The 16,473-nt window shown below is 41.3% G+C and overlaps 1 protein-coding gene across 1 annotated transcript in view; it reads right to left on the bottom strand.

Annotated features, from left to right (window-relative positions):
* ALG8 (ALG8 alpha-1,3-glucosyltransferase) overlaps positions 1-16,064 on the bottom strand; it is a 28,063-nt gene extending 11,999 nt beyond the window's left edge. Inside the window, 5 exon segments of the mRNA NM_001076125.2 lie at positions 695-762; positions 1,747-1,856; positions 4,761-4,954; positions 11,336-11,414; positions 15,966-16,064. Of these exon segments, the coding sequence (NP_001069593.1) occupies positions 695-762; positions 1,747-1,856; positions 4,761-4,954; positions 11,336-11,414; positions 15,966-16,060 (546 nt within the window). The 5' untranslated portion in view covers positions 16,061-16,064.
* Positions 16,065-16,473: the final 409 nt, after the last annotated feature.

The raw sequence follows: 16,473 nt of genomic DNA, 5'->3' as shown, positions 1-16,473 counted from the left end.
ATCGAGGGTAAATTTTATTTTATGGATGAGAAAACTGAGGCTGGGAGGGTCGGAAGACTTGCCTTGGGTTGATGGTTCCCAAACCTGATGGTGTATCAATATTCCCTGGAGATTCCTAAAACCCAATCCCAGAGATGAGGAGACATCCAGAAATCTAAATTACCTGCTTTCCTCCTCTAAAGAAAGGAGGATAATTTTAACAACTTCACACAACAGTTGCAAGGTTTACTCAATAAGAGATTATATATAATGGACCCAATGCCAATGCTTTTAAATTACTTGTCTGAGTCACACAGCTTGTTTGGGTTATTCAGGATTTCAACCCAGGTCTTCTGGTTCCAAATCCCATACTTTCCATTACACTATGCTACATGCTTCTGATGGGTAAGGCCCCACCATCATAGTTACTATTCTGTATAAACTATGGAAGACTTCCTTTCTGGACAATCCAAACCAAATATAGAAACTCAAGTTTATTTCAGGCCTGCCACACCCTAACACGTTTTTAGAGTATAATTTTCTCATCTGTAAAATGGAAAAAAGTATTACTAAAAGAGAAGATGGAATTTGTGAGAAATACTCAATACAAGTGTGAATAGCACTTGGCAATGGAAAACAGTTGGTCAAATAAATTTACCTATCACCTTTACAAGCTAAAAACCAAACTAATATAACTAGCCTATTCTGTGTTTACCTGAAAGAATCGTGCAATGGAGAGCAGCATTAATCCAGATAAAAAACCATTGTACTGGAAATGAATATCTGGACTTAGGTCAAGGAAGGAAAACAGAGGATACCAAATTCACAATGAACTGTGCCAGCAGACTGAGCATCAAAGTTACAGGTGCTTATTTTACAGGTAAATTAAAGACAACAGTATTACTACCAGTTTGGACTTTGCATAAAAGTGTTTTGTATAAATTGTAAAATTCTGGACGAACTTTTAAATTAAAATTTATGTTTAAGAAGAAAACCAGGAAACTTTCCCATATGTTCTGTAAGTTAAAGAATGAACAGCTAAAGGAGTATTTTTTGTTTTGTCTTCTAGAATCAGGGATGAGAAAGGAAGGGACCTAACAGCTACCAAAGGCCATTTCATGCAGCATTTCGTTGTCAGTAAGCATACAATGAACCTGTGAGGTAGTCAGAGCCCAGAGCATTACTATACTTATGGCCTATCACCACTCAGATGACAAAACTGCGATCTGAGTCCAGGTCACACCTAAACCAAGGTCTAGGTGCTCTCACCTACACCTGGCTATGTCTAGGAAAACTAGAAATATGGCTTCGGTCATTTGGATTTTAGTTACATTCAGACCCTTTGGATTTAAGAACTTTGCCTATTAACATGGGGCAAGCCAAGAGGGGAGAAAAGCAGGAAGCCTTGTTTCCACATGCAATACTGTGATAGGCCCTTTTCTACAAAAGGTATTTAGAATAATATAAACTATTTCAGATATGTATATTAGATTAATCTAAAGACAGTTATAAGTCCCAGTATATTGCTTTCCTGGTGATTTACCTGATTCTTGAACATCATCACTAACTTTTCAGGGACAAAGTGCTCTACAACCAGAGGGTGGTAAAGTTGAGTAGAGACCACAGTTTGGGGAACTGACTAACCCATCCCACATCCACTTTCAAAAGCAGCTCACATTTCAGAATCATCATTACAGAAAGAATTAATCTTATACTTTAGTACATATCAAATAAATAAGGGAACAGTGCATAAAACGTCAAGGATACGGTCTACAATCAACAACCCGAAGTTCCACAGCAGTAGTGCTGACAGAATAAACTTTGGCTTCTCTGTAAGTTCTTTGCCTGCTTTTTTCCCATCAATGCATTTACAGCACCTAAATTGGAACATGAGGAAAGAATCAGAAACAACTTCTATCTTCATTAGAACATTGCAGTACTTTTACAGAGTGCTCTGATACACTCTGTGGTGTTTTATTAACCATTCATGAGAAGCTGTCCATGCCATTCTTTTCTTTTTAACGTGGAATTATTTTATTTTGAAAATGAATGATAGAAAAGCAACATTCAGGCTGAACAGCAGTTGGAAAACTAAGGTTTGAAAGTGAAAGTGAAATCGCTCAGTCGTGTCCAACTCTTTGTGGCCCCATGGACTATAGCCCCCCAGGCTCCTCCATCCATGGATTTTCCAGGCAAGAGTACTGGAGTGGGTTGCCATTTCCTTCTCCAGGGGATCTTCCCGACCCAGGGATCGAACCCAGGTCTCCCGCATTGTAGGCAGACGCTTTACCGTCTGAGCCACCAGGGAAGTCCAACTAAGGTTTATATCAATCCAAATATGAACGGGAAAAAAAGGAAGGAAGAAATGGAGGAATGAGGAGAGAAAAGATCAAGGAAATAACGCTACTATTTATGGAGCACTCGGTATATCCAAGATGCTTTCACTAAGAGTATAATATTTACTTCCCAAGGACCATGGAAGGTTTTCTTTTTAAAAAGGAGGGAAGAGACTCCAGGAGACTTTCTTGTAGCCCTTCAATAGGTCTGCACCCAAATCACAGCTCAATGTTGCCAGTTATCAACAGGGAAGAAAAAGAAAGGTGACAGGATCCAGGTCTGGTGATACGGACAACTTTTCAGTTAAAGTGCCCTTGGGTGTCACCGTTCCCAAGTAATTCCAGGGAGTTACAAAAGTTTTAGTTGCTTCCCTGTCGGTTCATTAGAAACAAGGATTGGGGTGTCCATGCCATTCCTAAACCTAAAAAGGTGGTAGCAGAAAGAAAGTCCTCAGGGCCAGTTTCGTGTCTCTCTCAGCTATGCTGACTTGAAACAAAGTCTTCATTTAATAAAACAAATTAAAAAAACCAAAAACCCAAAAGAATTTTGAAAACTGAGAGGACACACACTATTTTAGTCCGTAAGACTAAAAAAATGCAGACCAGGATAACACTACATTCTAAATTATATGTCATCAAACCAGCCAAATTAAGAATAGGCCGGCGAGAGTTTGGGAGAGAGTGGTGGAGGGGATAGGGAAAAAAAAAAAGAATAGAGACACAAACTTGCAGCTTTCAACTACCCAAATAATTTAAAAAACTCCTATAAAAAAATGTATGTCATTTAAAGGTAAAGAATACAGTGATTAAGCGACAGCAGCAGGTGACAACTGTACGATCCATTTCTATTTTGTAAAAATTATATTCAGACACAAAAAGAGGTTGAAATAATAGGCACCAAAATGTTGATAGTGATAGCAGTAAGTGGAGGAATATGGGTTCCTGTTAACTTTAGCGAAAGTGAAAGTGTTAGTCACCCAGTCGTATCCGACTGTGTGACCCCAAGGACTGTAGCCCGCCAGGATCCTCTGTCCGTGGGATTCTCCAGGCAAGAAAACTGGAGTAGGTTGCCATGCCCTCCTCCAGGGGATCTTCCCGACCCAGGGATCGAATCCAGTTCTCCCACCTTGCAGGCAGATTCTTTACCGTCTGAACCACTGTATATGTGCTGTTTTCCAAAATTTTGACAACAAGGATGTATTATTCTATGAAAAGATTTTTTTTTAATGTGTTTCATTTGAATACCAGCAAATCCTGAAAACAAAGAAAGCTAAAAGGGAAAGCAGACATAATAAAGATGCAGTTGGACAGGGGCTAGGGAAAGGTGTCCTGCTTTTCCTGCCTGCAGCCTGAGTTTCCTCATAAATAGAGAGAGTAACCTTATAGGGTAATTGAGAAAATGAAGCAAGTTACTAATCTACACAGAGTGCCTTGTTTGAAGTTTTTCTCTTAGTTAGCTGTTCTCTCTTACACTGTAGATGGAAATGAACTCTCCTCCTTCTCGCTGCCTGCATACCCTTTCCCTGGGAGCATGAATTTAAAGATTTTGAGTTAAAAGGAGTACATGATATATCACCTTCTCCTCCAACTCTTGCCAGGTCATACACAGAATGAAGGTCAGGGAGCCAAACAGGAGTTATTCCGTAAGGGGCAAGAGGTTCACTTGAGAAGGCCACATAAACAGAAATGATCTATTTATGACAAGGGGCACTAGTAACAGAGTTACTTCTCTGTCACAATCATATGAGTAGGCTTAAGTATTAGGACAGAATAGAGACCAACAATGACTGGGAACTCACTATTTGGAAGTCACTGTGCAAAACATTCTACATATACGTATTCAACTACTTAAAAGTAATTTATAAGTAAAAGGTGCAAAACATAAAAGTATACGATATAAACATAGCTTAAAATTAACGAAGAGTCTTTGTGAAGGAATGAATCCGGAGACTGCAACTAGAAGCGCTCAGTGAGATGTCTTGAGTTTCCTAGAATGGACACTCCATTGGTGGTTAGCACTATGCGTGTGTGTGCATGAGTGTGCTGTGTGGTGTGTATGTGAGTATCCTAAAGAGTATCCTAAAGAATAGGGGAGGTCACAGCAGCATGTGGTGGCCTGCTACAAGATAGGAAAGAGAGGCATGTAGAGCAATTCTGGGCAGGAGAAATGGTCCTGGAACTCTACTTGGGCCTACTTTTCACAACATTCACAATCTTGTACTATCTCTACCTTGTAACCCACCTTAACCCCCATTTTTTTCCCCACAAGATTCAGCTAGACTGCTAGCTGTAAGTACTCACTGTGCAGTTTAAAACGCAACAGTTACAAATGTCCCAGCATTTGCTATTATATGAACTTCGTTTGCCCACAGTGAAGAACAGGTTAATACTATTTGATACCATCTCCTCAACATCTTCCATACGGAATAGCATTCTCAGACTTACTCATGGACGGCATACACAAAGAGTGCGTCTGTAAAGATGACAGAAAATCTCTGGAAGAGTAAGGTCCTTGAGCTGGAGTAATTCAGATTACGGACATTCAGCATCTCTTGATCAAAATATTTCGCAACATGTGACAGGGCATACTCAAACCACGCAAAAAAGGGAGGGTAATCCAAGGTCCACTCTGAAGTTGCCTGTGGTAAAAACAGAAGACAGAATATATCCTAAGTAACTGAATAAACAAAGAAGATACAAAGACTGGAAATTTTCATTCTCTGGTCTTCAAAAACAAAAACAAAAACAAAACACACATAAAATGAAATTACACTTAAAATATGCCATAAATAGAAAAATCTCTGTTAGGACTGAACAGAACACTAAAAGTCATTTCCTGAGTTATTTAATATAGTCTTCAAGTTCCTTAGAGTCAACTGTACTTCAAAACAAATTAATTTGAAACCTTGTAGTAATGAATTTGCTTATGACATGGTTCTGTTCATCTAAATATAAAAAGGGAGCTTTACTGTTTTGTTGCTAAGTTGTGTCCAGCTCTCCTGTGACCCCATGGAGTGCAGCCTGCCAGGTTCCTCTGTCCATGGGATTTCCCAGGCAAGAACTGGCGGTTGCCATTTCCGTCTCCACAGTATTTTCCTGACTCAGGGATCAAACTCATGTCTCCCTCATCGGCAGGTGGATTCTTTACCACTGAGCCACCAGGAAAGCCCCCGAAATAGAGTTAAGGCATAACAAATGATTCTTTAGCTTGGGTTTAAGTTCTGTCCCAGAGACACAATTTCTCTACCTGTAAGATGAGATATTGTGAGGACTAAATGAGATAATACATATGAAATCTATTTATAAATAACAAAATGCTAGACTGATCTACTTATCTTTTGCTCCACTAGGTTATAAGACCCTTCAGAGCAGAAACCACTCTGTCATTTCTGTATCTTGAACATTAAGTTCCTGATATATTAAGAACAGTCATTAGTTAAGTGAATAAATAGTCGCTAATGATTAAATAAAAATATAAATCATATGAAAAATATATAAACTATACAAAAACATATAAACTATATATAAACTTTATGGTGCTATAGTTTGGTATTTTGTTTCAGTTTCTACATTCATACAAGAATGGTAGTACTCACCTCATAAGTTATCTCATTACATCTTATATAAGTGTGTGTGTGTATAGTGCTGAATCAGATACAAACTAAGTATCGATAAATATTATTTATTATAATTTACAAAAGTGATTACTATTTCCATTACTTGTCCCTAAAACTAAACCTAGATCTTATACCTAAACAGCTGAGATAGCAATTATCTCTCTACTCTGCACCTGTTGCTCTTTTCAATTGAAAGCTCTTCTCCTTCTGGACGGAGAAGGCAATGGCACCCCATTCCAGTACTCTTGCCTGGAAAATCCCATGGATGGAGGAGCCTGGTAGGCTGCAGTCCATGGGGTCGCTAAGAGTCAGACATGACTGAGTGACTTCACTTTCACTTTCATGCATTGGAGAAGGAAATGGCAACCCACTCCAGTGTTCCTGCCTGGAGAATCCCAGGGACAGGAGAGCCTGGTGGGCTGCCATCTATAGGGTCGCACAGAGTCGGACATGACTGAAGTGACTTAGCAGAAGCAGCAGCTCCTTCTGGAAGTACACTAAGGGTTCACTTGGTACTAACTTGGTGCCCACAGGGACTATTATTTAGGGTCTCTCCTGTGTTATAAAATGAGGCAAGAGACACTCAAATAACTTGTTAGCTCTTTGTTTCTGATAAGGAAGAATGAAAACTGTAGGTCCTAATAAGAAGCAGCCTGTTTACGTCCCGGGCAGGTATAAAATGCAAAAGCCTCAGCCCTGATCCAGCCCAGAGGCTCTCTGTATAGGGCACTCAATCTACAAATCTACAAAACCACCCACTATATTCTCCCTTATGAAATGTTCCTTCACTAATCTCAAATCTCCAATGTGGGATATAAACAAGATGAGCCACTGAAAAATGGAAAGTAATATTAGAAATTTTATTTTTTAATCTTATCCTTCTTAATTTTTATTTTTAAAGTATATTAATACAGTAGTACTTTTATTATTTATAAAGACATATTGAGTAGTAAATGCTTAAAAATGACTTCTTGCTAGGGTGTGTATATATATATATATATATATATTTTAACGTTTAGCAATTACTGGTCTATATAATTTCAAGAAGTTCAACAGGAATTTAGACTATTAACATCCATGGTTTCCAGCCACAGTTTCTATGTCAGAGCTCACACTACCCTTAAAGAGCCATTTATCTTACTGGAAGTCTAAACAATTTTTCTACTTTATCGACATATTTATTATTCTAAATAAAACGGGGAAAAGGAAGCATTAAAAGGACTGAGAAAAGGAACAGGTGCTGCCCGAGAGATAGTCATTTTCCCAAAACAGTGTCCCTGTCCTTCCCTTGCTATATCTAACCCCACACCACCTCAGATCCTCTCATATGCTGCTGCTTCTCCCCACTGAGACTTCCCACACCGAGCCCAGAAGGTCCTCCTGACCTCAGGAACTTCCAGCTAGAGCCATCCTCTGACCTAAACAGCTTCTGGGAAGCCAAGCAAGCTATTAGCTCACATTTCCTCCCAAGTGACCAATTCTGTCACTTACATGTGGTAGAGCTGGGGCTCATATTCTGTGTCTCCTGACTCCAAATGCATTAGCTCAGGAAGCTACTAGAACAGCAAAGACCCTCACTCAGTGGAGGATGGTGACTACATGTTGACCAGAACGGGGAGGTCTCAGGCCCCAGGAGGACAGCAGAGCCCAACAGGAAGAAGAAAGTCTCTCCGGCTCAGCCAACTCGAGGCTGCCACAACTCAAGCCGATGGAAAACCATGGCTCTTTGTTGACTACAGCCCTCCCAACTTCCTTTTCCCCTCTTTCTAAGAGCTCTCCTGCCCTTGCTGTGCAGGGACCTTGCCACAGTTGAAGACCCTGAATTGCAATTTTCTGTTGATTTTTTTTTTTCCTGTTGATTTCCTGTGTGTGTGTCTGTGTGTGTGCGTTAGTTGCTTGGTTGTGCCTGACTCTGCAACCCCAGGGACTGTAGCCTGCCAGGTTCCTCTGTCCACGGGATTCTCCAGGGAAGAGTACTGCAGTGGGTTGCCACTCCTTTCTCCAGGGGATCTTCCCAACCCAGGGATCAAACCCAGGTCTCCTGTACTGCAGGCAGATTCTTACCATCTGAGCCACCAGGGAAGCCTCTGTTGATCTTAAGTAAGTCCATTTTTGCTGGAAAAATAACTGTCAGTCTACTTGTTTTAGGTCAACAAAGATTCAAAACAATTGTGTTCATTCCACAAATATTTACTTGGGTGTTTTTGTCTTTCCCAACCAAGGGAGCAATCCTTTTGAGGTCAGAGCAGAAAGGAAGGTTAGAAGCCATGGCTAAGGAAGGCTCTACAATGCAATCTACTGCTCAATATCTACTCTCCTCAGTATGACAAAGACCCTTCCAAACCCACAGCAGACACCTTACCATCCCTCTGTCAGCCTCACTGACAACTGAGTTTTGCCCCATTGATTTCTTTCATTGTTACTGCTGAGGAGAGCAGGAAGAACAAAGAAGTATACCATTACTAGAATCTCTTTTCATATAAACCTCTTGTATCTAAAATAAATGAATAACAAGTGACAGCTCTGGCCTAAATATACTTCCAGGAGTACTAAAATAATAGGTAGTAGTGAAAATTATAGGAGTAAAGGAGAGAACATCCAGAAAGAATGAAAGAATATTAAAAGAAAAAGGAACCACAAAGAGAAGCCCAGAGGAAACCAGCTTTTGAAAGAGTATTTAGATTCAGAAGAGTTAGCAAAGGAGACCAAGAAGGAATAGTCAGAGATAAAAGGAAAAAATGGTGAGACAAGGGACTGACTTTCCATACATAGGTTGAAAGTTATTATATTAATAATGCTAATTATTAAGAACCTTTAGTAATGTTTAATGAGCACTTTTACTCTCAGTACATCACATACATTATATTCACTTTATCCCAATAATTATTTATTATCATCTAATATTAATAGTTGGTGATGCGGAGGCTTTAAGCGGTCAAGCAGCCTACCCACGGCTGCCCAGCACAGGTTTTAAGCAGCAGAGCTGAAAGTCAAATCTAGACAGTCTGGAACCACAGCCCAGCCTCTTGACTACTAGGCCACACATAAAGTTTCCTCACTGGTTTGCATTATTATTTACTTACAGTTCCTTAGCATTCCTATTAAATACTTGCAGTGTTATTATGTGAAGAGGAATTTAGTCAATTAGATCAATTATTCTCAAGCTTTTTCAGTACAAAGGTCTATTATGACTTGACCTAAAAATCCAAAAGGCAACTACAAACTCACAGAAACAGTTTAGCAGTTGTCTTAAGAAAAACCTCCCTGACATCAGAGTGCTGTTTTTGATCAAGTAATTTCTGAGCTAACGTCTGTTTTCCATGAAGTATCAGATGTAAGTTAGTAACTCATACCAGAAATAAAAACACAGACATGGTTTTTATAATAATGGGAGAGAATGGTTTGTATATTGCTAGATACCTACACATCACATTTCATTATTCCTGTCCTCATAAATCACAAAATGTTAGGGAGAGACAGGATCTTAGAGATAATTCATTCCAAATCCTCATATAATTGATGAAAAATCAAGGCTCAGAGAGATGAAATATATTTTCTAGGTGCTGCAGAGCCAGGCCTAGAATCTAATTTTCCTTCTTTCCCTATCCAATATTCTTTCAAAAAGGATGTGACAAATATTATAATTCCCCATGTAAAATTTGGGAAACTCATTTTGAAGTAAAGGGGTCCCCTAATAGTGCCAGAGGGCAGAACTGAATGAAACTGACTCTTCCTAAAACCAAGCTCCCTTGCAGAGTTTGTGATTAACGTTTCTATCCAAAACTTTATTCCCTTTCTTTTTAAAAAATTTTATTTATTTTTGGCTGTGCAGGGTCTTTGTTGCTACGTGAGGATTTCTCTAGTTGCAGCAAGTGCAGGCTGTTCTCCAGTTGTGGAGTGCAGGCTTTTTATTGCAGTGGCTTCTCTTACTGTGGACCGTGGACTCTAGGGAGCGTGGACTCAGCAGTTGTGGAGCACGGGCTTAGCTGCCCTGTGGCATGTGGGATCTTCCTGGACCAGGGACTGAACCCCTGTCCCCTACATTGGCACGGAGACACCCAACCACTGGACCACCAGGGAAGTCCCTTTATTCCCTTTCTTGTCCCACCACGTTCTCCTTAGGAATTGAAGAGTATCAAAGAAAAGAGGGGGCTGAAACCAACAAAATCCTGTGGGGTCTACTCAGGTATAAGATTCTCCACAACCCCTACTTCTTGTTTGGCCTTCCAAAGAGCAAACTCAAGGAGTAAATGATCAGAACAATAGTCACAGGACTTTTAGATCCTCCTGAAGGGATATAGATAACAACTGGACTCCTATCTTTGAGTTGTTCTGCAGAAACTAATACCCTCAGTTGGTGGATGATGGTGACTACATGCTGACCACAGCACATAGACCCCAGGCTGGAACCAGAAGGTTGATGATTAAGATCCTCTAATCACTGCAGATGGTAACTGCAGCCATGAAATTAAAAGACACTTACTCCTTGGAAGAAAAGTTATGACCAACCTAGATAGCATATTGAAAAGCAGAGACATTACTTTGCCAACAAAGGTCCATCCAGTCAAGGCTATGGTTTTTCCAGTGGTCATGTACGGATGTGAGAGTTGGACTGTGAAGAAGGCTGAGCGCTGAAGAACTGACGCTTTTGAACTGTGGTGTTGGAGAAGACTCTTGAGAGTCCCTTGGACTGCAAGGAGATCCAACCAGTCCATTCTGAAGGAGATCAGCCCTGGGATTTCTTTGGAAGGAATGATGCTAAAGCTGAAACTCCAGTACTTTGGCCACCTCATGTGAAGAGTTGACTCATTGGAAAAGATTCTGATGCTGGGAGGGATTGGGGGCAGGAGGAGAAGGGGACGCCAGAGGATGAGATGGCTGGATGGCATCACTGACTCGATGGACCTGAGTCTGAGTGAACTCTGGGAGTTGGTGATGGACAGGGAGGCCTGGCATGCTGCGATTCATGGGGCTGCAAAGACTTGGACACGACTGAGTGACTGAACTAACTAACTAAGTAACTAAACATCACTCTATGACTTCACCACCAACCAATCAGAAAAATACGCATGAGCTGATTATGTACCCTGTGACCCTCACCCCCTACTGCTACCTTTAAAATCTCTTGCCTGAAAGCTACTGGAGAGTTCAGGTCTTTCAAGCACTAGCTGCCCATTCTCTTTGCTTGGCGCCCTGCAATAAACACTGTATTTTCCTTCACCATAACCCAGGTCAGTAGACTGATTGGTTTTGTGTGTGCCAGGCAAGGGGGCCCAAGTTTGGTCTGGTAACATGAGGAAAGAATACAAGTTTTTTTAACGATCCATTCAACCTAAGATCACAGGGAGAACTCTTTTAATATCAGTAATACTTGTATGATAAGGGTGAAAATTATCAACTTACCTCATAATACCACTGTGATATCGGCAAACTGTGGGTGATAGCAAGCCAGTTTCGGTGTACTTCAAAATCTGTGGAATGGCTATGCAAAACAATCAGATGAATAAAATGAGAGCTCAAAATATTTATCAATTTCACATTTCTAAAATTATGCTTTTAAATGATCGACACACCTTACATAGTCACAGCTCACTATCCTATAAAGACAAAAATAGGTACTATATAAGCCTGAAACACTTCACTTATTTGGAGGCCAGACTTCCTTCTGGAAAAGCTGGGGAATCTAAGTGAAAAGGGTCTCTAAGTTAACCACAGGCCGACCTAAAAGCCCATACTTTTTCTCATGGGAGGCCCTCAGGCTATTGCTCAGAGACGACTTATTCTTGTTCATAAACAATGTTAGTAAGATTCATGATCTGGAAAAGGACTCACAAAAGCTGGATATTCAGGGATGAGTAGGTAAGTTCATGAGACAGAAAAGGGGGGGGGGGAATGGCCCTGTCTTTCCCATATCTCCAAATACTGTTTACTAGTCTCCCACTCACTAAATATAAATATATCTAAGTATGTGCCCTATAGGGGAGGAAAACTGTTTTCCCTTCAACCCCTCTAGGTTCTGTGGCTGACCTAAGAATTAAATTGACATAAGACAGAATGGTGCTGCTGCTGCTAAGTCACTTCAGTCGTGGAATAACAGGAGGAAAAAAAAGACAAATTATTTCTATTTACTTATCTATTTTTGGCCACACCATGGGCAAATGGGATCTTAGTTCCCTGACCAGAGATTGAACTCACACCTCCTGCAGTGGAATCACTGAGTCTTAACCATTAGACCACCAGGTTAAGTCCCCCAAAAAGACAATTTGAATTATTTACATATGTACAGAAGTCCCAGAAGATATGAGATGAGACTCATAAGGTAGCCAGATGACTGAGGCTCATCTCACTATTCTGAGAGCTATGGAGAGGGGAAGCGGGCTGAGGCTTCAAAGACAGGCGAAGGTAACTCAAGGGTAAGTCTCTTAGGTGAAAAAGTGATCTCTGGTAAGAGCTACCTTCCAGATACAGGCCCCCTTTCTAATGTATTCCATTGAAAGTAACTTTGACAGCTTTCAGAGCTTCTCCTGTATCTGTAGTTCCTCAAATTAATAGGTCCCCCCAAATCCTTACACCAAAGAGGCATATTTTGGGGTGCACTTCAGCCACCCTTTGTTCTTCTTTAGCAAAAGCTTATTTTTCTGTTTGCTCACTGCTGTACTTCCCCTCCACATCTTGCACAGCACCTGATATGTGTGTGGATGGGCTCCATACATTCTGGCTGAATTAACCACTCACCAGAGTCAATGAGTTCCACAGCAGAACATGACTTACACTTTCCAATGTTTCATACATTTCTACAATGACAACTCTGTGATGAGTTTCCTAGCCAAGCTCCTCCATGTCTCTTTCATGGCTTGCCATTCCAATATTCATCAAGCCCATGTTCCCTTATGTTCAGTTCTTGGTCTTCTTTCTATTCAGCTTACTCTGCGCTGGACAATCTTATTCACACTTACTACTTCCACTATGAACTGTGGAATGGTGACTCCCAAATCACATATACAACCTTGGTCTCTTTCCTGAGTTCTAGAGAGAGGCATCTCCAACTTCCTGCTGACAATGTCACCTGAATCTCCTACAGATTTCTCAAAATCACAATTCACAAATGATCTTATGACCTAACAGATTTCTCAAAATCACAATTCACAAATGATCTTATGATCTAACATTTCCATTTCTAGATATATACTTGTAGGGGAGCAAAATGTGTCTCTTTGGCAAGAGGATTAATTTAAGCTAATTATTTTTAAGAAACAGAAGACTCAGGAATCCTTTTTTAGCACCCTCTTAAGGGCCCAACGAATTTATATAAAGGGCTTTGTTCCTGGAATAGAGCTATCACTACTGATACTGGTCAAGAATATGGGCTAGGTGTGGTGGAAGAAATTCATCAGAGCCTAGAGATCAGAGTCCACTCTGTCCCACTGTCTCTTCATGGCCCAGCAAACATTTGTTTACCAAGCGTTTGCTTTTCCATCTCCATGTTGACTGCCTTTCTCCCCTTTGCAGTCCCAAACCATTACCCTTAACATCTGCTTGTCTTTAGTTGAAGACAGTATTTAAGGTGGAGGTTTCAGTCATTTTGGCAAGTTACTCTGTTATCCTGAGTCTCTCCCATGTACATGCTGTTACACTTTTATTTGATTTTCTCCTATTAATCTGTCTCCTGTTAATTTAATTCATAGACCAGCCAGAAAAACCTGGCCAGAAGGGTAAATGAAAATTTCTTCCTCCCCAAGATACTCAATAGAAATGCACACATATGTTCAACAAAAGACATTTACTAGGTATGTTTTCAGGCCTCATTATATGTCAGAGACCTTTACTGCTACCCAATCTAAAGTGAGTCTCTGGGACTTCCAGAGTATTGGCGGTCCAATACTTAAGACTCCAAGCTTCCACTGCAGGAGACGTGGGTTTGATCCCTAAGTCAGGGAACTAAGATATCATGTGCTGCCTGGCATGGCCAAAATAATAAGGATAAATAAATAAATAAATCTACTTTAAAAAGTACTTTATTGCCATCACTTTAATTAAATAAGTCTTCCCTGTTAGTCTTCTTATAAGATCTCATTTTTTCCCTTCATAACACTTAACATAAGCATTGTTATGTAATTATACACTTGTGTTGATCTGTTTCTGGGCCTGCTATCCTTACTAAACTACATAGGAGTTCCCTGGCGGTCCAGTGGTTAGGACTCAGAGCTTTCACTGCCATTGGGCCCAGGTTCAACCCCTGGTCAGGGAACTACAGTCCTGCAAGCTGTACGATGCAGCCAAAAAACCCAAACCAAACCTACACTCTGTAGCCTTAGGGATCATATCCATTTTTTCCCTCCTCTCTAGTACCCAGCCCCAGTATCTGGTTCATAATATAGCACTTAGTAAACATCTTGGTCCCCTTCATGGATCACTGCCTTGCCGTGGCACAGGGGCTTGCGTAACTTAATGAAGCTATGAGCCATGCCATGCAGGGCCACGCAAGACAGACAGGTCATAGTGGAGAGTTCTGACAAAACATGATCCACTGGAGGGAATGGCAAACCACTTCAGTATACTTGCCATGAGAACCCCATGAGCTGTATAAAAAGGCACAGGGACAGGGAAGCCTGGCATGCTGCAGTCCATGGGGTCGCAGAGTCGGTGACTGAACAACGACAACAAAAATATTTTGGTGAATACTTTTGCATTTATCCTGCAGCTTCTCTCTCACATCCCAGGGGTTTCCTGTTTGAGAAGCAGACCATCAACTACAACTGTACACATTCTTAATCCTGGACCAAGAGCGGTATTCAAAATAACCATGCTGAAGACACATTTCTGGGCTGAAGTAACTAAAGCAAGGAATGTCGATTTATATACACAGTTAAAAAGAAAAATTCCCTTTCATTCGGATTTGAAAGGAACTTTCTTCATATTTAGAAAGATTTTTTTCCAATTTGCTTTTAAAAGGAAAAGATGTTTTTTTATTTCAGTTCTGCAAAGTTCAACTGCCAAACCCCTTCTTTTCCCAAGCTCCTGTAATTCATTTTGCTAAACCTACATAAATACTTCATTGCTTATATATACATCAGTACATGTTTACATTCTATACACACAGCTCTTTCATACCCAACAAGAGGTCACCAAGATCTTGAATTAAAGGATACCAGTAAACCAAACCCTAAACTGGGAACTGGGGTAGGGAGATCCATAGAGAGAAAAGGAAAGAGGGAAAAAGTCAAAGGAGAAAAATTAGGATGAACAGAATGTGGACGCCAACATTAATAAATATTGAGTACCCACTGTATACACCTGGTGGCTGTTCCCACGCTTTCAGTCTTGGTTTTGCGTCTATGTGTCACACACTGGTCTAAACCTGAGTGATCTGGCCCTGTCTACCTCATTCCTTACTGCTCTTCAGTCACAATGGTCACTTTCTGTTCCTAGAATACTGAGTTCTTTCTTAGCACAAGGCCTTTTCACTTACTCTTTCCTATTCCTGGAACTACTTTTCACATTGCTTATTCTTCTGCACCCTACAGCTTTCAACTCAAACATGATCTCCTTTTGAGTATAGTCTTGCCGGGTAGTCGCTCTCTACTTCTTTCAGACCTCATCACAATCTGAAACTTTTCTGTTCCTCTATCCGCCCCCACCAACTCCTTCGAGGACAAAGACTGTAAATGTCTTCCCAACTGCCTCTCCAGGACTTAGAACAGTGCATATTAGCACAGGAGGCAGCTGATACATACTGTATTTGAATGAATGTTGGAGGTAGATGCTGTTTACCTGCATATTAAGGAAGAGGACCCTGAAGCCCAAAAACACTAAAATCAGTGCCAGACATGACTCCAGCTATCCTGAGCTATGATCAGGTCACTAGATTCTTGTGCATAGGTAAAATAACTAAAGCGCTGAGTGGGAAGCATAGCAAAGTGTAGCAGCGACCTCACCACTTCAAGTTCCTTTTCCTCCTCTCATCCACGATTACTCTCGCCCGTCCTAACCGACGGGCCTCCCCGCCCAGCCCCGGGTCGTGTGGGTCCCTTACTAGGTAGGGATGAGAAGGCATTTGAGGAGCGTCACCCCGAGCGCCAAAGCCGAAAACCAATTGCTACCGCCGGTCGCGATCCCGAAAGCCGCCATTGCTACGGCGCCGCCAGCTTTCAATCAACTAGACCCTCCTGCACGGCCCCGCGCATGCGGGGAGGGCCCTCGGAGGCCGCGCCCGCGAGCCGCGCGCATGCGCCGAGCCGCTCAGCCGCTGAGGTAGAGGGAGGCCGGAGCTGGGGCGTTTAAACCTCCCGCCCTCACCGCCCCGCCTCGTGCCCCGCCCCGACAGCCTCCCAGAGTCTGCGCGGTTTCCAGAGCGACAAGTTAAGTTTCACAGGCTGTTTTTTTTCTGTTTTGGTTCACAAAGTTATTGGGTGTCTGCTCTGGTTGTTGATTTTGCCTGTCGTTGGGAAACCTAACTGAGAGAAAACTGTATTTTTTCGTAGAGCCGTTCACGTACTAATGGAAAGAATTGTAATCCCAGAGTAATAGTGGATAAAAGTACC

The sequence above is a fragment of the Bos taurus genome, chromosome 29 (genome assembly GCF_002263795.3).
Source record: "Bos taurus isolate L1 Dominette 01449 registration number 42190680 breed Hereford chromosome 29, ARS-UCD2.0, whole genome shotgun sequence".
Taxonomy (NCBI): domain Eukaryota; kingdom Metazoa; phylum Chordata; class Mammalia; order Artiodactyla; family Bovidae; genus Bos; species Bos taurus.
Note: the sequence above shows the minus strand (reverse complement) of the source record. Positions and strands in the feature narration are given on the sequence as shown.